Source organism: Kwoniella pini, chromosome 1 (genome assembly GCF_000512605.2).
Source record: "Kwoniella pini CBS 10737 chromosome 1, complete sequence".
NCBI classification, from domain to species: Eukaryota; Fungi; Basidiomycota; class Tremellomycetes; order Tremellales; family Cryptococcaceae; genus Kwoniella; species Kwoniella pini.
The window spans coordinates 1,966,303-1,985,059 of record NC_091716.1 but is presented as its reverse complement, the minus strand read 5'-3'; the positions used below and the strand labels follow the sequence as shown (position 1 = coordinate 1,985,059).

At 40.5% G+C, this 18,757-nt stretch overlaps 9 protein-coding genes across 9 annotated transcripts; 4 read left to right on the top strand and 5 right to left on the bottom strand.

Moving 5' to 3' along the window:
* Nucleotides 1-133: 133 nt before the first annotated feature.
* I206_100759 (uncharacterized protein) lies at nucleotides 134-2,582 on the top strand (the record flags this gene model as incomplete). The annotated part of the gene is made up of 7 exons (XM_019152348.1): nucleotides 134-196; nucleotides 288-483; nucleotides 576-676; nucleotides 742-1,057; nucleotides 1,174-1,758; nucleotides 1,830-2,276; nucleotides 2,353-2,582. The coding sequence occupies 7 exons, from the start codon at nucleotides 134-136 to the stop codon at nucleotides 2,580-2,582; spliced, it is 1,938 nt and encodes a 645-aa protein (XP_019014486.1).
* A 252-nt stretch (nucleotides 2,583-2,834) lies between these two features.
* Nucleotides 2,835-3,647, bottom strand: I206_100758 (uncharacterized protein; the record flags this gene model as incomplete). Its single annotated transcript, XM_019152349.1, has 3 exons — nucleotides 2,835-2,997; nucleotides 3,105-3,399; nucleotides 3,488-3,647. The coding sequence occupies 3 exons, from the start codon at nucleotides 3,645-3,647 to the stop codon at nucleotides 2,835-2,837; spliced, it is 618 nt and encodes a 205-aa protein (XP_019014487.1).
* Nucleotides 3,648-4,798: 1,151 nt separating this feature from the next.
* I206_100757 (uncharacterized protein) lies at nucleotides 4,799-5,366 on the top strand (the record flags this gene model as incomplete). The annotated part of the gene is made up of 2 exons (XM_019152350.1): nucleotides 4,799-5,161; nucleotides 5,280-5,366. The coding sequence occupies 2 exons, from the start codon at nucleotides 4,799-4,801 to the stop codon at nucleotides 5,364-5,366; spliced, it is 450 nt and encodes a 149-aa protein (XP_019014488.1).
* Nucleotides 5,367-5,843: 477 nt separating this feature from the next.
* On the top strand, nucleotides 5,844-7,266 carry I206_100756 (uncharacterized protein; the record flags this gene model as incomplete). Its single annotated transcript, XM_019152351.1, has 2 exons — nucleotides 5,844-6,455; nucleotides 6,550-7,266. The coding sequence occupies 2 exons, from the start codon at nucleotides 5,844-5,846 to the stop codon at nucleotides 7,264-7,266; spliced, it is 1,329 nt and encodes a 442-aa protein (XP_019014489.1).
* Nucleotides 7,267-7,652: 386 nt separating this feature from the next.
* Nucleotides 7,653-8,342, top strand: I206_100755 (uncharacterized protein; the record flags this gene model as incomplete). Its single annotated transcript, XM_019152352.1, has 2 exons — nucleotides 7,653-7,942; nucleotides 8,033-8,342. The coding sequence occupies 2 exons, from the start codon at nucleotides 7,653-7,655 to the stop codon at nucleotides 8,340-8,342; spliced, it is 600 nt and encodes a 199-aa protein (XP_019014490.1).
* Nucleotides 8,343-8,612: 270 nt separating this feature from the next.
* Nucleotides 8,613-9,515, bottom strand: I206_100754 (uncharacterized protein; the record flags this gene model as incomplete). The annotated part of the gene is made up of 1 exon (XM_019152353.1): nucleotides 8,613-9,515. One exon carries the CDS (start codon nucleotides 9,513-9,515, stop codon nucleotides 8,613-8,615), a length of 903 nt encoding a protein of 300 aa, XP_019014491.1.
* Nucleotides 9,516-10,395: 880 nt separating this feature from the next.
* Nucleotides 10,396-11,624, bottom strand: I206_100753 (uncharacterized protein; the record flags this gene model as incomplete). Its single annotated transcript, XM_019152354.1, has 6 exons — nucleotides 10,396-10,533; nucleotides 10,605-10,793; nucleotides 10,880-11,109; nucleotides 11,182-11,232; nucleotides 11,287-11,328; nucleotides 11,399-11,624. 6 exons carry the CDS (start codon nucleotides 11,622-11,624, stop codon nucleotides 10,396-10,398), a joined length of 876 nt encoding a protein of 291 aa, XP_019014492.1.
* A 718-nt stretch (nucleotides 11,625-12,342) lies between these two features.
* Nucleotides 12,343-13,220, bottom strand: I206_100752 (uncharacterized protein; the record flags this gene model as incomplete). The annotated part of the gene is made up of 3 exons (XM_019152355.1): nucleotides 12,343-12,477; nucleotides 12,547-12,729; nucleotides 12,804-13,220. The coding sequence occupies 3 exons, from the start codon at nucleotides 13,218-13,220 to the stop codon at nucleotides 12,343-12,345; spliced, it is 735 nt and encodes a 244-aa protein (XP_019014493.1).
* Nucleotides 13,221-13,781: 561 nt separating this feature from the next.
* Nucleotides 13,782-18,608, bottom strand: I206_100751 (uncharacterized protein; the record flags this gene model as incomplete). Its single annotated transcript, XM_019152356.1, has 8 exons — nucleotides 13,782-13,880; nucleotides 13,971-14,133; nucleotides 14,208-17,099; nucleotides 17,160-17,738; nucleotides 17,801-18,059; nucleotides 18,140-18,344; nucleotides 18,474-18,529; nucleotides 18,593-18,608. The coding sequence occupies 8 exons, from the start codon at nucleotides 18,606-18,608 to the stop codon at nucleotides 13,782-13,784; spliced, it is 4,269 nt and encodes a 1,422-aa protein (XP_019014494.1).
* Between the last annotated feature and the right edge of the window lie 149 nt (nucleotides 18,609-18,757).

Genomic DNA, 18,757 nt, shown 5'->3' with positions numbered 1-18,757 from the left:
GAATGAAAGTACTTACGATGTATGTAGGACTATCTCCAGTCAATCATCTTATTATTATAACAATTGCATATCGAAATAATCGAAATCAAAACTTTCAGTCAATTAATAATTTAACGAAATAAATCTCAACAAAATGACAAAAGATATAAAAGTAGGTTGGATAGGTTTAGGAGCAATGGGAAGTGGAATGGCATCAGTTAGTTTTCGATTTTTGTTCATTACGATTATTATAAGTTCGTTAAATTTGTGGAATTATTTTGTTGATGTTTTTCATTATATATATTCAGAGTTTAGTTTCACAAGGATATGAAGTAAAAGTATTTGATGTTTATAAACCATCTTTAGAAAAAGTTATAAAAAAAGGAGCAAAAGGTTTTAATAAACCTTTTGAAGTTGCTAAAGATATACAAGTATTAGGATTAATGGTTGTTAATTCTATTCAAGTTGAAGATGTTTTATTTGGAAATGGTAAAGTAGCTGAAGGTGAATATCCATATCATGTCAAAATGTTATATTTGAATTTGATTCATACGTTAAGAACTAATTATTATTCTTTATTAAATTTGGAATTTTAGTACTTGAAAAAGATTCAGTTATTATTTGTTTTTCAACTGTACCTCCTAATTTTCTTATTAGTTTAGCAGAAAGATTAGATGCATTAGGAAAAAATATTGGAGTAAGTTGATTTTCATTATAAATAAAAGAAAATAATATAATAATAAGTATTAATCAATTTTTTAGTTATGTGATTGTCCTGTTTCTGGTGGATCAACTAGAGCAGAAACAGGTGAATTAACAATAATGACTTCAGGTACTTCTTCATCAATTGAACGTTCAAAAGAAATTTTAAATTCTTTAACTAAAAAACCAATTGGTGGATTAAGTATTGTAGGTGAAAAAGTTGGAATAGCATCAAATTTTAAATTAATTAATCAAGTTTTTTGTGCTTGTCAAATTTTATCACAAGGTGAAGTTATTGCTTTATGTAAAAATTGGGGATTAAACGTTAGATTATTTTATAATGTTATTAAAGGTTCATCAGGTGATTCTTTTATGTGTAAGTTTTTTTTTTATATTTAATATCCATTTCAATCCCTTTTTTTGTTTTTTTTTTTTTCTTTTTCAAAAAAAAAAGATTATTAATGCGTTTTGTTTTAAAAAAACTTCTTTTAGTTAGACATAGAGTACCATGGTCATTAAATCATGATGGAATACCAAAATCAGCAATGACAATAATTTCAAAAGATATTGGAATTGTGATGGATGAATCAAGATTATTAAAATTTCCATTACCTTTAAGTTCAATTTCTGAACAAATTTTTTTAACAGCAATTGGTTCAGGTATGCAAAAAGAAGATGATGGATTAATTTCAAAATTATGGGAAAATTTTGGTGGAAAATCAATTTCAGAAAAAGGTACAATTGAAGAAGAAGAAAATAATTCAAAAGAATTAAAAATTGAACCAATACCATCAAATTTCGAAGAATTCAATAATAAACAACAAAAATTATTAATTATTGGATTAGGTATAATTGGATTACCAATTGCTAAAATTTTGAAAAAATCTGAAATTAATGTTATTGGATATGATATTAATAAAAACAATCTTGATAAATTTTCTGAAGATGGTGGAGAGATTACTAGTGATTTATCTACAATTGCTAAAGATGTTGAAAATATTTTATTCGCTGTAAACGATGCGAAACAAATTCAAAATGTTTTATTTGGATCAGATGGAAAATCTGGTATTGCTTCGGGTTAGTCAATAATTATCATTATGTAGCTTAACGATAATTGACTGGTACTAAAATTTTTAATCTGATTATAGATTTACCAGAAAGTAGTACCGTTATCATTACTTCAACAATATCACCAAGTGAAGCTATTTTCATTCAATCTCAATTAGATAATTTGAATAAAAAAATTCAAGTTATTGATGCTCCTATTTCTGGCGGACCTTCAAGAGCATTAATAGGAGATTTATCAATCTTCGCATCAGGTAAAGAAGAGGCATTATCAAAAGTATATTGGATTTTATATATTTTATCTTCATCAAAATCTAAATCTGAAATTAATGAAAATGAAAATCTTCATTTTATACCTGGTGGAATTGGTAATGGATTAAAAATTAAATTATTAAATAATCTTTTAGCTACTATACATTTATCAGTTACTGCAGAAGCTTTAAATTTCGCAAAATATAAAGGAATGAATATAAATAAAGTTTTTGAAGTTGTTAAAAATGGTGCAGCTTGGAGTTATATGATGGTTGATCGTAAGTTTGAGAATTTTCTCAAAAAGTTTATTTTTCTTGATTTTAACCAAAAACATAATTAAAATTTTGTTTACAGGTGTTCCGAGAATGTTAAATCCTCCTTCATCTCCACATGCAACTACTTCTACAATGTTAAAAGATTTGAATTTAATTTTAAATGAAGCTAAAAAACTTAATACACCTTTATTTCTGGGTCAAGCTACTGCTCAACAATTTACAAAAGCTATTTCAAAAGGATGGGGAGAAGAAGATGATAGTTGTTTAGGAAGGTTATGGGAAGATATGGGAGTTGATTTAAGACAATAAAACTAAAAAAAACCAAATTTATACTTGTATTAATTAGAATATTTAAAAATGTATCGGAATATCTAAAGTTATCAGCTCCTGTGATAGTACAGAAAGCAATAAATGCATTTTCATCGAATTTTCATTTCATTTAAATAAAGTATATATACAATGAGAAAGTCAATAACAAATCAAACTTGGTCGGTATTATAATAACTTAAGAAGTCAATATGGTATAAATGCTCGTCGGCTAATATATTATACGAATTTTTTCTAAGAAGGGTAAATATGATCGAAAAGAAGATAAAATGTTTGACCACCTAAAGATTTTAATCCTTTTCCTAAAGTTGTATCTTCTCCAACAGTATTAGCAAGATCATTTATTAAACCTTGATATTTAACATTTAAAGATTTTACAAATTCATAAGTTTGTTGACTTAAAATTAGATAAAAATTCAAAAAATAAAATATATAATTAGTTAAATTCATGTATTATTTTTAATTAATAATCAAAAAAATAAAAAAATTGGTAAAAAAACTCACTCAGAAGCATTAGTCCAATCTTTAAAACCTGGTATTTCTTGTCCAATTGTATCTTGAGATAATAATTTAAGATCAATTAAACTATAAAAAATACTATTTGTTAAAGCTTTAATTAAAGGTCCATAATCTGATAATAATTCTGAAGTTGGATTTGTTGATGTAATTAAATTAGAAGGTAATGATTCTGTTGAATCAATTGCAATTTTGAAAGCTGATTCAATCCCATCTAAGATATTATATTTTGTTGTTTCAGAATTATCTTCATATTCTTCTCCGACTAATAATGGATCAGATTCTTTAATATATAACAAATAAAAGAAATTAGTTTAAATTGTTTATAATGTAATTACCATATTTCATATATTAAAGCAGTTAAAACTCACTAATTCTATTTATTATAGATTGTAATTCTGTACCTAATTCATTTGTAGTAGATACTGATGAAGCTATATTATCTGATAATGCATCTCGATTAGCCAATTTGATTGGAATAGCTAATATTCCAGGTAATATTGCTAATATTGTAAATAAGGTGAATCGCATTTTGAATTTATGAATACTTGTTAGTAAAGATCGATCAATGATCAGTATACAGATTTTGAAAGGAAGATTTTAACAAATATACATATATATATATATATATATATATATATATTTACATATAGTCCTTTTGACTTTAATGCATCATTTATGATAGACTGTGATCATCATGCACGTCCCCGTTATTGAATTCAATGAAAACCTCCAGCAAAAATCAGCTGAAGCGAATAAAGCATCTTTCCTGTGGATTTAATTAATTTAGCTCCAATTGATAACTTTTATTCTTTAAGCATGAGTTATGACTAGCCCCTCCAGGAAAAAAACAAACCAGTAGACTTCAGCCCCACATCCTCTTGATATATGTGACGTGATTAATCGACACACATGATCAGGAAATTACATGTGTGTTATGAGGAATTTGATGAATTACGGGAAGTCTAATAAAATTGAATATGTGAGGGTCCCAAATGATCGATATTTTTTAAGGAAATACCATTAATTTGGGTTTTGATTTTAAGGGAATATAATTGCGGGACCAAAGTTCATAGATTCTCGTATAACGTCATAATTGGGCATTTTCGGACCATCTCCATGTAAAAACGAGTATTTGCATCGAAATATACATAATGCACTTTTAGACAGGGGTAATTAGATGAAATTGTGTTGGTATGTGTTCTCAGAATCAATCCAAAGCTCTCACTTGTACTACTTACTACTTGACGTGTGCTTCACTCATAAAAGCCCTTGAAAGAAGGTACTATATAGGAATTATAAGCAGAACTGTTACTTCGTAATTAGTGCGAATGTATCCTAAAGTAGATTACACTTTGCTGGCACGATTACATGGCTGCATCTCGGGCGATTGATTCCTTACTTCGTTCTTAGTATTGACGTGAGGGACGGGTTGCGCATGTGCAGTACTAAAAGATTTCATCAATCTAGCAGGCGGATCCAAAAGGTACTTTTATGTGCGGGGACATATCCTCGTTGCCATCTCATGTTTTATGTTGCGGAATTGAGAGGGTCCTTTGAATGATGGATGTTTGTAATCGCTTAGATCACATGGTTACATCAAAACATACAACAAGATTATTCGGTCTTCTTTCATTTTCTTCTCTCTATCAATCCACTTCATTCGTAATAATCTTCAAACAATGACCAAAAAGAAACCTGGAGTCCAACCAGATGACATGAAACCTAAACGTGAAAGATCCAACTCCCATTCAATCACTCCACCTCCTTCTTCTCAGAAATACAATATGCCCAAATACCCTTCCGAAGGGGAGGATCATTTCGATAATACGCAAAGTTCAGAAACTCCAACACCACCTCAAAAGAAACCGGGAAGGCACGCCCATGACTTGGGACCTTCTACACCTTCCAAAGAGCAGAAAAAAACGGATACAACTAGCTCCCCTGGTAAGGGTATTTTCCCTATTGAAGCTAAGAAGGTTCTGTTGGAACGAGCTGTCGATTTGGCCTACAAGTCATTGCCTTACAGGGAATTGGCTGAGGAGGTGAGCATGAGCATTTTGAAACCATAAATAGTACCAATTACGCGAAACGACTATATAATTCAGTTGTTTCCCACTCGCAACTGAGCTGACGTTACCATTCCATCTAATCTGATTTTAGCTTGGAATATCCGAATCCCGACTTAAAGATCAATTCAAACCTGGAAGACACAATCTTCGCAAATCCATATTGGACATTCACCCTTGAAGGCAAAGAGTAGGCTCTGGACATTAGGTTGCGAGAAAGGTGCTTTAGGTAGACCAAGCAGGGTAGATAACATTATTCGGTCTTCAATATTCCCTTTTTCCTTAGCTATTTTCCTGATTATGTCTTTTATATCACGTGATTCTCTTATCTTTCCCTTTTTTTCGCTTCCACAAGTGAATTGAACGAAAAGAATATCTTTTAATCATGCATATATGCTGTATATCATCATAATTATCTCACTACATTCATCAAATTGCCGAAGAACTGAAGCGAAACTTGTCACTCGGACCCCAACGGGATCAAAACTGGCGAACGTTCATGTCGATAGCATTGAAAGAGGGCTTCGAGGGGAGATTCAACACTTTATCATTCATCACTTTCCTTTTGATCAATACAACTTCATTCGTTGGATGAATGGATTGCCTCGATAAGGCTAAATCATAAAACCTTCGCTGTCTGACTGCTCGCGAGATCATCATGTCGAAACGCACAAGGACCAGCCGCAGACAGACATTCAACCCTTCTTCTCTTTCTCCAATACCCTCTCCTTCTTCCTCCTCGGTATCTCCAATCATACAGACTCCACATGAAATCACCTCAACCGTAGCCTATCAGCGTACCAGAGACCTAGATGAACTACACATCTCCAATACACCAACCAAGCGACGTAAAACTTCACATCTTTCGGATATACGAACAAAGGAAGGTCATCCGACTACACCTCTACTCTATAACAAAAAGACTCGAGCTTCTTCTCCATATCATGCGAGGACTTCCACGTCAAAGAGCAATTCAGCTTCGACAGGATCTAAGAAAAAACCACAAATGTCTTCTATTATCTCACTTATTCGAGGTCATGAACCAAAAATAAGAACTTTTTCACGTTCGGTAAATACATGCATAGAAGATCAAACCCCTTCAGACCAAGATGCAGAATTCATCCTCCCTAGAGTAGATTTTATACCTAAAACACCTGTTAAGAAGTCAAAGGTAAAGATAAACTTGTCAGCTCAAATGAAGTTAGATTTATTAGAGGAAGCGATGGATTTTGTGTACGAAAACTTAGACTTCGAAGCCTTGTCCAGCAAAGTGAGTACAATGTTATCCATACCCGATAATTCACGATTTTCACCCAAAACCACCTCTTATGATCAAATACTAATGTCGTCTCAATCAACTGCAGTACGGTATGCCAAAACCGTTTTTGAAAGATCAATTCAAGTCATATGCTGGTCATCCGAAAGATCTAACTCATACAAATTTACGGAAATCTGTTTTAGATATACATAAAATGGACTTGTCATTCTTAGCTCCCAATTTAGATCATTTAGGGCTAATGGGACCAGTCGGTAAATCCAAAATACATGGAAGGGGCGATATCATTGAGCATGGACTATCTTCTGCACAACGAGTAAGCCTTCAAGTCGAAAATGTATTTGGAATTGATTCACGTGGCGGTGAAATGAAGAACATGCAGAAACGATCATCAACCAATGGTCTGGCTAAAATAGGAAGGGACCCACTATCAACAACAGTCGAACTTAGGAGTAAAGTCGCCAATGACGCCGAGATCCATCAACAAGAAGATACAGACGGACAGGAGAAGGAGAGAAAGGAGTTAAAAGACGGCCAAAAAGATCGGCTTGATGAGGTAGAGATAAAATCACTTCAAATTGAGGATATGAAAGGGGATGAGGAAGAAATTGAGCGACATTCTGACTATCATTCCGAGCAAGATGAAGAAGGACTGGTCTCCGAGCATGGCAATTTGGAGAGCGACAGTGAAGAAGAGGAAGAGATAGAGGAGATTGAACCATGGGACAATCATAGAGGCAAAGTAGCTAAAGAGTCTGTTGTTGTCGGGCAAGAAGACCCGGAGGGAGACGTTCTGATGAACTGATGGGAAGTCCTAGAAGCATCGAATCATCTTGAAGATTCAGATCATTGGCTTCGTCATGGACATGTATGGCATACGTTCTATGTCAATTCTGTATAAAGGGGATAAAGTTGTAAATATAGTCAATCAAGATGTTGTAGAGAGAACTTTTCATATGCATGACATTCCAAATATCACGGACGAGAGTTTAGCGTAATGACGCAAGATCAATTTGAGATTACGGCATTTCGCGGTGAATGACCGAATGCTTCGCTATGAGATGTTGGGAGTACGATTATTGCGCTCTCTCGAATATAAATGTGAGGAACCGACGATTGTTTGTTATACGTCCATCTGGAAATATTAGCTCAAACCTTGAAGCAAACTCACTTGTGGGAATCATAGTTGATATGACAGAATACTTGAAATCGTATTTACCCGCACTGAAATCTATAATACCTCAAACGTCTCCGACACCTTCACCTCTACCGGAAATAGGTTCTAAAGCTCCATCGCTTCCTGACGTGACTCTTGAACAAAAGCCCACGATAGTAGCTTTCGTGAGACATTGTGGATGTCCGTTTGCTGAAAAGGAAATCAATATATTGGCAGAGGAATTGAAGAAGAATGATGAGTTAAGAATTGTAATTGTTCAACATGCAGAGAAGGAACAAGTGAATAATTGGTTCAATGAAATTGGGTAAGTAGTTTTTAGTTTCATAGTTCGAGACCTCTCAACAAGCACAGTTTGAAATATTATAAGCTGATTTTTGGTGATTTATATCATTAGAGGTCCAAGGCTCTTTCCAGATTTATCACGATATACCCTCATACCTGATCCATCTCGCGAGATATATGCTAAATGGGGTATAGGTCAACTTGGCTGGTTAGGAATGATTTCACCATCTATCATTACCAACTTGAATAATTTGAAGAAATCAGATAATATTGATTTAAGATCTACTGGAGCTGGGTCATATAGATGGCAGAATTCTGGAGGTTTCGCAATTGATAAAGAAAGAATAATTAGATGGAGAAAATTAGCAGAAGATAGTAGTGATATTTGTGATTATGCAGAAGCTGTTAGAAGTATGATATGATGTATATCATTAGTTTCTGCAATTTACAATTCAATGCGAATGGGGAAATGGTATTGAGCCATGACCAATTTCTCTTTCAAATGTCCATGGAGTATACATATATCATATTACATAAATGAATACAGGGGATTTGCTAATTGTGTATCAAAGTTTAACATATAGAAATTGTCCTTTGTAATAACAAGTAAGTCGCTGACTTCCTCTACTACTTCTCTTTGACGACATAAAATTGTTCGAATGATCTGAATGATCGAATAATCGAAATGTAGTTTACTGTCCATCGGGGTAATCTTCTGGGTTTTCAGGTGCAGATTCCTCACCAGGAGGAGCCTGGTTAGAAGTTTCTTGAGGAGGGTTAGAAGAGGATGTAGGCGCTGCTGCGTTAGCAGTATTCTCAGTTGTAGTGGTAGATGTTGGCTTGGTATTGGTTTCTGTACATTCTTCAGTCTGCTCAGTGGTGGAAGAAGTGGTGGTAGTAGGTATAGCAGCGTTCCCAGTCGAATCGCTGGCGCTGTTCACTTCTGAGCAAGGACAAGATTGACCTTGTTTATCGACGCATCCTTCTTCACTTGTAGTAGATTGGTATACTGGAGCGCTGGTAGTGGTTGATTCAGTGGAAGTGGGTACAGTAGGAGGATAGCTTGATAAAGATGAAGTGGCCGAAGCAGTTGGTACAGCGGCATTACCAGTGTTCTCTGATGTATTGTAAGTAGGTTCAGCAGGATTGTTTGAAGTGGATGTGCCTTCTCCTCCCTCCTCCTCGCAATCATCTTTATCAGTAGGAGCCGAGGCTTCAGAACTTGTTGAAGTGGGAGTTTGGTCCTCTTCGCATTCCTGATCAGATGTGGTAGGGGCCGCTGCGTTGTTGGTTTGTGAAGGTGGCTGAGCAGTAGAACCGCCCTGGTAGTCTGTAGTCGTGAGGGTGTTTGTCAAAGTGGATGTATCCTCTACCGGAGGGTTGGCTGTTCCTGGAGGATAGGAGGACGCAGATGAAGTAGAGGTGGTGCCTTGAGCGGCTTCACTAGTCGCACTGACAGTAGAAGTGGTACTGCAGCTTTCATCAGGGGTATTACGAGCGGAAAGTTGATTATTGGCAGCATCAGTGACTGGTCGAGCACTGGCAGCCAACGAAAGGAGGAGGGCGAGTAGAGCTTGAGCTGTACCAAATCGCATCTTTTGATATTGTATTTGTGTGATTCGTTACCAAAATATTGAAAGGAGTTATATTGAAAATAAAGTGCTCGATGATTTATTGGCGCAAAGAAGATATATCCAAAGAGGTAATTCCAATCGAGATAACTTACTGTTTATATCAATTTGTTGAACCACTAATTCTTGATTTCTCGATGAGATGAGAATTGCTTCAAACATTCTCATTCAGGCCAGCTTTTATATCTTGAACAGGCAAACCTGTTATCCTCCTAGAGGCTATCGCGGAAATTAAGCAAAGGAGCGACTTCAATTCGAACGTAACTACCCCTTGATCTGCAAATCCAGTTCAGGCAATCCATCGATGTGGTTGATCTCCTGGAAAAAGTACCTTTCATTAACCCTAGCCTATATAGCTATTTAATTGTCCTTTCATTGATCGAGGAGGCAATTGATTGACTCCACTAGTTTCGGAAACGAACTCCTTTCAAGGCGACGTCTGCGATCTTCGATTGATTAGAATCCTTTGAACAATCTGGCCGGTTTTGCTGGCGGCAACGTAATTAGCAATCATAGCAGCCTGGAATTGGGTCTGGAAGCGGAATGAATTGAGCTTGAGTACCACTCCCACCATAGATTGGGGCAAGACTCCCTCTGGCATTTAGTGAGCAGACTGCGCTCTAGCACGACAGATCTCAGATTGAATCGGTCATGCATCAACACCTGCCTGTTTAGGCAATCATATAGTGAGCGGAAGTGGCACTCTAGATTCAAATGGTCATCACAGAATTTGCAAATCGGCTACTGAAACTGTAAAATATGATGCACGAAGCTCCAGCTGAGACGACTGACTCTCGGTCTCTATCACTTGTAAGTCCTTAACACAAAGTATGTGTGTAGACCCTTAGCACTCCACAAACTCGCATTTGCCTTGAACTTTATTTTCGGGATCGATATTCTTGAAATATGGCTCACTGGTCCATACAGCGAATGCCGGTTTATTTTTTTCACCGTCTGGATCCGGGTTGAATGTAGTTTCACACTATTTACGGTTGAATCAGTATTGTCCCGCTAATTTAATGAGTGTCTTGTAAATGATGTTGATTAACTCACCTCAAGTTTACGTTCACATTTACTTCCTTCTACATCGGGTCCCCATGATCCATCCTTCGCAGCTTTATAAATTTCAAAAGACCTGTTGGAAGTATTAGGCTTGTCGGTGATCAATTGGACAGGGTATTTAGTGCAAGTCTTGTCGTCTGTGACCATGCTACTATAAGGTGTATTGTTGGCGGTCACATCCTGCGGAGGTTAATTTCAGCTTGCCAAGCCAAGCAGATCGACTCATTCAAGGACATTATTTCAAGAAAGTAAGCAACTTGACTCACATACATCAGGATATATTGCCCCAGCTCGTAAGTAAGCAAGCCGAAGAAGGGTTGGACTGTGGCTCCCGTATGTGCGTCGGCTGTGGTCATACTGCTAGCGCTGGTTGATGATGAGGTGGGCGTTGAGGTAGGTGTAGAAGTTGGGGTAGGTGTAGAAGTTGAGGTAGGTGTAGAAGTTGCGGTAGGTGTAGAAGTTGAGGTCGGCGCCGTGTCCCATCGGGTCGGGGAATCTGATTGTGTGGTTAAGGATGACACAATCCTTTGTGATTAACAAGATCTTGCACTCGAAAGGTGAGACCTACAGCTTGTAGCCGATATTAAATCAGAAGATATCTCCTGGACCCAGGATGTGGCTAATATGATATCAGCATTGACTCCCTCAGATTATATATACGCTTCAAGCCTACAGGTCTCAGTGACTGTCAACTCGGTCACGAGTGGAGGTACGACTGAATACATACAGCAAGTCGTCAGCTCAGAGCATCGTCTGCCAGGTCAGAGCAGTTGACGGATGCTCACAAGAGGTAGAAAATACAGTAAGGGTGGATTGAGTGGACGATGAGCATGTCCCTGGCAGACTTGACACTTGGGCGGTATCTGAAAGCAAGGGAATACTTGATCCAGGTATTCCTCTTGGCAACTTGCTTGAACGATTTGATTGATCAGCCAGAGGTATTGCAAAAGTAACTTGTATCACCGGAGTAGCTATCAGAATGATTGAGCTAAAAGACCCAATGATCGTCATTCTCTGAATTTAAATGGAACTATTGTCTTGTTTCCTTTATTTTTACAACTGTATCACACGGTCGATTTAGATTGTATTGCTCCAAATTGATGTGCTGCTACTTGATTCTGAATAAATATGCAAGTATATTTGATGCACTACGAATATATCAAGTGTAAATTTATTTTTTGCTTTCTTTGTCTTTATTTTTCGTCCTTATCTGTCTCCAGCACTTTTTGAGGGTGGTGTTTTGAGGAGTTTACTTGTCTTCGGATTACTGATGAGCTAGACTATGTGGATCTGCCTGCTTATTTACTTTTAGTTGTGGCTTTTGGATTGAAAGTCGAATGTACTTGAAAAACAGAACTTGATATGTAGTTCAAGGTACAGACTCATCTCAAACAAAAGCGTTAGAAATTTTGTTACCAGTGGGTCCTTCCATTATTGCTTATGCATGTTACAGACTTGGTAATCCTTTCATGAATATTCCAGTGAAGTTATTGGAGTTTCGCTGATCGTCTCATGTAAGCGTAACGTAGGCAAACAGTCTGACATAGAAGTTGACTTGAGAAGATTGAACTCTCTCAGAGTGACCGGCTTTTATCAAACATGCTGCGAGTGATGAAAGCAGGCTTATGGGATTTAAATTAACGTATTGTTATATACTGTATGGAACGGGAAATTCACATGTAATCACGAACTCTCCTCAGCAATTTCAGACTTCAAAGTTTCACGCCAGCTACGCCTTCATATCTTCACAGGTCATTTCTAGCAAGTTCTTATCATCGATCCCCTTCACGTAAGGAGACTTATGATGGAATTCAACAGTAGTATTCTCATCCTTGGAACCTCCAGCAAGTATTTCAAATTTGCACTATAAATAAAAAGAATACTTTGTCAGATATAATTTGGGGAGATTGGTGGTTTTCGATCTTCCACTCACCCCGAAGGTCTTCACAGGAACACCTGCCGCCCAAGATTGAATATCTTCACCCTCTGTATGATCATACGCCGTAAACGTCCAATTGGCAAACCAACTATGATCATTCGGATGAAGAGTTGGAAGGATTATAGATACCGTCTGTCCATCTGATGACTGGTCGTTGCACATAAAGCGGCCGTAACACTATCAATACGAGGGATGACATCTCAGTCCGGGATAAGCCGTTAAAAGGATACTATACAATTGGGATCACTCACCATTCCACAAGTATAAGGATCGAGCTTCACGAGATATCTGAATGAATTTTTTTCCGAATCTTCTGACCCGGTACTATTCGTACCTTGAGTGGCAGCAGCCGAAGCAGTACTTCCACTCGACTCTGAAGCTGAGCTACCGGCTTCTGCAGCTAGAGAAGCGACCACTCCTGCCCAAGCAGAGCTCACCGGTGGAATTGATGTACCGGCTATCGTCGCCGTTTCTGAAGGTCCGCTGTCGGTGCTTGAAGTGGGGCCCGAAGCTGGTACTCGCCGTGAACATGATGATACCACGGCACTTGTCGCTGTGTTCTCGTCAGACGAAGAAGCGGTGGCAGAAATGAGTGAGGTAGCGCTCAGCGCTAGTATAGAGAAGAGAGAAAAGTAGGTTGAAGAAAACATTGTACCAAATGCAATCATGGTCAAGCACCGCAATATCAAGCTATATATGATGAGATGGGTTAACGTTACTGAAAACCCCTTAGTGATGAACCTTCATAGTTCAATCTTATCAGTTCGTATTTATATCGCATCGCATAGCATGGACATGAGCTCAAGGGGTAATTAATCAAAACCTTTCATTCATTGTGATAAAATATCTTCAATCATTGTGGAACTACCTTTGTTGAGATTAACGCATCATCCCCTTGTTTCCTTTGACGATCTTTGCACTGAAGTAATCCGGATAATCTCGGTCGAGGCTCAAAGGACACGTTACTCCATGTCGGTCTCACATATTACTGTCCACGACAGATGATCAAAATTCTTTTGCAAAAGGATACAACTGAAAGCGTGATACCGAAGCTAACTGAAATACGAATATGCGATAACTATTGCATAACACTTGACAAGGCAATTAATATTACGCAATCCATTCAAATCCAATTAATTACATGACTGCCGAATACCAAATGGACTGCATTTTTCTATTTGTTCATTTCTAACCTGGCGTACAATCCCCGAATCGTATACGATATTGAATTAAGCGGACAACAAAACATTCAAAGCCTTTTGGAAATCGTATCCATTAGCAGCCAACGCTTCGACTACTAGGCCTCTTGTGAAACCCATCGCACATAACTGTATCGTATAAAGTCAGCATGAGGATCCATACTCGAATATCGAGGCACACGGTATTCCGTTTGCAGTTGTCGGGGTAGATTTGCTCACCTTCTTTACATCCTCTATATCGTCTGGTTGAGCACCACTAGGTCTCCTCTGAGGCATTGGAGGAGGTTGCAATTGATCTTCCGGCTGAGTCCGGGTTTGGGTCTGAGCAGGTGGTGGACCTGGTGGTGGTGAGAAAGCATGATCCTCTGTAACATTCCTTGATCTACGAGACATAGCCGTCAGTCGTCGTTCATAATCGCCACTTCCAGATAGCTTAGGAAGGAAAACGGAACTCACCCAGACGGCTCAAAATCGCCTCCAAAAGCATCATCAAAGCTAAACCCCTTTGGTGCGGCTTGTGCCTGAGCTTGGCCTGAAGCCAACTCATTGTGCTGCTGAGGTTGTCCACCGAATCCCCATTCATCAAACCGTTGCGTTTCACCCTGGCCCTGAGTCTGTCCGTGTGCTTGAGGTATTTGAGGGCTCACCATCTCATAGCTCTGAGTGGAATCCGAACCGTTATTCTGATTGTTTGGGGTTACATTTTCGAATTCGTCATCAAAGTTAGCGAAGTCGTCATCGAAGTTCTGATGTCCACCTGATATGTCACCTTGTGCTGATGGAGCTTGATGAGATTGATCGACTGTAGCCGGGGGTGAGTCGGAGAAATCGAAATCATCTTCATCAAACGCAGCTGTTTTGGGTGCTTGAGATTCGGTGGCTGTAGTGTTAGTTGTCGAAAAAACGGGAGCACCGAAAGGATCAAACTCCTCTCCACCACTGTACCCTCCGACTGTAGAAGCCGTAGACGCGATCGCTGGTGGAGGTGTAGACTTATGCGATGGTGGGGGAGGTGCATGTCTTCTGGTTTTAGTCGGAGTGGGCTCTTCTACAGATAAGATAGGAGGAGCCAATGCTGCGACCGGCGCGACTGGTGGAGAAGTGGTTGCAGGCTCTTCTTGCGTAGCCAAATTAGTATTCGAAGGGAACGACGATTCGAAATCATCGAACTCGCCTCTCTTCTCAGTGTTATCGCCGCCGCTGTAACCTCTTTTAGGCGCTTCCAGATCCTCTGGACCTTCTTCTTCATCGCTTGACTCAGCCTCAGCAGTCGTGACAGGAATGACTTCTTGGGCTAGCCCGCTAGGAGGCAGAGGAGCTTTGACGGATGCAGGGGAACCAGCCAATCCGCTGGACAGCGCTTCGGGCGCCGGTGTAGCAGGTCTACTTTCACCTGCGACGGCTTGAGTCGAGAAGGTCCGCTCGGCTTCCGGTCGAGCTGTCAACTCGTTGGGAATCGCGGATTTAGGGATGCCACTGGGTAGACCTTCTGACAACTCCTCTGATACTGCTTCTCCGTCATCTGGTAAAGCCAGCTGGTTCTCGTCGAGCGCGGGAGGGGCTTGGTCGAAATCGGCGAAAGCGCTATCGAAATCTTTGTTACCTGATGCCGGTAAAGCTTCACCAGCATGCTCGGAGGCTGGAGCAAGATTGAGATCCTCAGTTGGAATCGTTGGCTCAGAAGCGGGAAGAGCAGTAAAAGAGTCGCCAAAGTTGTTATCGAAATCATCGAAACCAGCTTGATCGGCGGGCTTAGGAGTTGTAGTCGCGCCGAACGGATCGCTGTCGGCTGCAGCGGGAGGCACACCAAACGGATCCGAGTCTTCGCCTTGACCTTGAGGTACAGGTGTTTTCTGCTCATCGAAGCTGGTTGGAGCACCGAACGGATCAATCTCCTTGTCTTTGTCATCTTGCGTCTTGGTTTCAGAAGATTCACCAGTAACGGCTTCCTTGGCGGAATCGTATAGGGTTTCAGCGCCAGCTATAGCGACGCCGGCTGCTGCGCCTACGGCGGCTGTGAGTCCAGCAAGCGCGCCGGTACCGAAAGTGGGAGAAGTCGGCTGTTCTACTTCAGTAGGTGGAGAAGCTGATTGGGATGGCTGTTGAGGAGGTGCCATCGATCGTGCTCCTGCCAATCTTTCGAATGGGTTGTTCGACCGAGTGGAAGCACCTGTAGGGGCTGGACTGAGTGCTTTGGGAGTAGGTGGCAGGGGTACTCCAGCTGCCATAGAGGGTGAGAAGAATGCAGGTGGACTAGCACTAGCGATGTGCTGAGGCGAGGAGGCAGCAGGCGGACCTCGTTCCAATTCGGCTTTATCATCTTCAATTTCCTGCTCCGTATCCTTGATTTCCTTCTGAACAGAATCTCTAGAACCTTCAGCCGTCGAAAGTTGTTTCTTGGCAATACTCAACATTCCCTTTTGTTGTCTAGCTTCTTTCCTCAATTTCTCCAGAACGAATTTCATACCCGTTTTCTCCTCTTCCACCTCTTTCATCATCTTCTGTAAACCTCTTATCTCCTCCTTATCCCTGAGTAGAGCCTGTTCAAGTTCATCTTTCTCCGATCGCATTGCCGATAAATCAGATTCAGCCGAGATAACCTCACTCTCTAATTTTCGATGTCGCTCCTTCTGCTCGCCCACTTTGATCCGCAAATCAGTAACAGCTTTCGTTTCGGTTTCATGTCGGGATCTAGCGGAAGACAACTTCTCATCCAGTTCTTGCAATAATGCAGCGGACGATTTGGCGGTCTCGTCCAACTCGGCGTGGCTTTTCTCCAATTCAGACAGGTTTCGAGTGGTGTTCGCGAGCTGGTTCTGCTTATTGCCAAATTCGGCGGAGTGGTCGGGAACCGAGGATGGTTTATCTTCAGCCGAGTCGTCACCCAACAGATCACCACCTCTAGCTGCAGGAGCAAAAGGTGCCATGCCGAACCCGCCGACTATTTGTTGTTGACCAGTGGGAGCAGGAGACAAGCCCCTCTGACCGGAGCTTGGGGCAGTAGATTTCCGCGATGGTGGCGCAGGCGGTTGAGGTAAAAACGCAGCAGCAGAGAAGGGTTGAGCTGGCGCTTGTTGTTGCGACTGGGGGCTAGAGACTTGCGGAGTCGGAGTCGGTTGATCATCGCCAAAGACGTCAAAGAGATCTTTTGTAGCACTACTTGGTCGCTGACTCGATAAGACTTCCTGAGCACCATTTCCATATGCATCCCTCAACGAAGGAGGAACGAGAGTATTGGGTAACGATGAAGGCACGTCTTGGCCAGCAAGCTTGCTGTTGATGAGATGCATAGCAACAGCGAATTCGTCTCGGGTAAGTTTTCCTTCTTTCCGAATATCGGCAAGATCCCTACGTGCCATTCCTAGTTAGCCTGTGCTGTAAAATTTCAATCGATAGTAAAATACTCACCAAACAGAGGCAAGGGTATTCTCGTCAAGCTGACTTTGTAGCATGAACGGTACCGCGACATCGCCTTCGATCACCCCTTTATTCTGTGAATCGAGTTGAGTAAAGAATTGATCAGAAGTGGCTTTAGCTTGAGGAGTAACATCCCAAGGCTGAGCTGTAGGAGTGAAACCTGACATCTGCCTTTGAGGACCACCGAAAGAGGAAGTTGAGGGTATAGTAGAGAAGGAGGATGAAGTAGGGGGACTAGCGAACGATTTTTGGGTATTGCTGGTTCTTGGAGGCGTTGAAACTCCTGTTCCAGTGGCGCTTTGACCTGTTCTCTGAGGTTGTATCATACCTCCGGTATACTGGGGTCGAACAGGACTGGGTACAGCCCCTCCCGTATGTTGTCTTGAGATAGGACTAGCAGGCGCTTTAGGTGGTGGTGCTCGTCCGCCGGAAGCGGTCTCGTAAACACCATTCGGTAGGGTAGGTGGTAAGGTTAGATTGGGGTTGGTCATGCAGCTTTGAATGAGGTACATCCCGATGACGAAATCGGTCAGGTCTAGCGAGCCCCTCTCTTGGGTATCGGCGAGATTCCTGAGTCATACGCAATTGCTTAGTGTCACGTCGCGGATCCTGGCAAGGACAGGCCGACCTACCAAATTTGACCAAGTTTATCATAATTTAGATTACTCTTCAGAAACATGTCCCTGGCTTTGTCTCCCGATACCAAACCGTTACTTGGACCTGCGCCAGCGAATAATCGAGTAAATTTGGCTCTATCAGCTGGTGTTAGGGGTGGTAACACGGGGGTGCCAGTATTGTGAGCGGAAAGAGGCGGCTGAGGCCTTTGCCCTGTGGGTTGAGGCTGGACAGCTGGAGGTGGTGGGCCTTTGTCAAAGGTAGGCAGAGGACCAGCTATGATAAGGCATACTTATTATTAGCAACTGGAATGTGCACAAGTCACAAATATCTCAACTTGGTATGAAACTACTTACACTTATTTGACAATGTCTCATCTACAGTGCTAGCTCCACCTTTCTGTATCCATCCTATAGTCCTTGCAGCTCTGTACCATCCATCTTTCGTCAAGAATCCATTGTTCTCTGGATCTGCCAGAGCCCATACTTCTCCTAGGGTCGTTGTAGGGAGGTTTGAGGAAGTCAAGAACGGATACGCGTCTTGTCCAGGTAAAATACCAGTCTGTCGGTAAAATCGAAAGCCATGAGAAGAGATGATCCAGGCAGGCGAAGGAAGAATGAAACAATTACAAGTTAGATTTTAATTCGGGTAAACAGATAAATAGTGAAGCTGATTGTTGCTGCAACTTACGTTGTCTTTATCAATTATAGCGAATAGCTGATCATAGTACTGTTTTTCCTGAGGAGCTATGACAGGCCATCAGCAACATCCACTAATGGAAGAAAGCGACACTTCAAGGTATCACTCACTATAAGTGGCTGTCATGATGATAGAAACCTCGTCAAATTGCCTATAAGATCCTAAGCGGATGCACGTTGAGGCTGTGTATCAAATGTTCGAGTTTCGACGCGAAGCACCGTTTGGCGTATTGAGTCAGTCGTGATGCGTCGCGGGGTGTGCTTGTGATGTGTGTT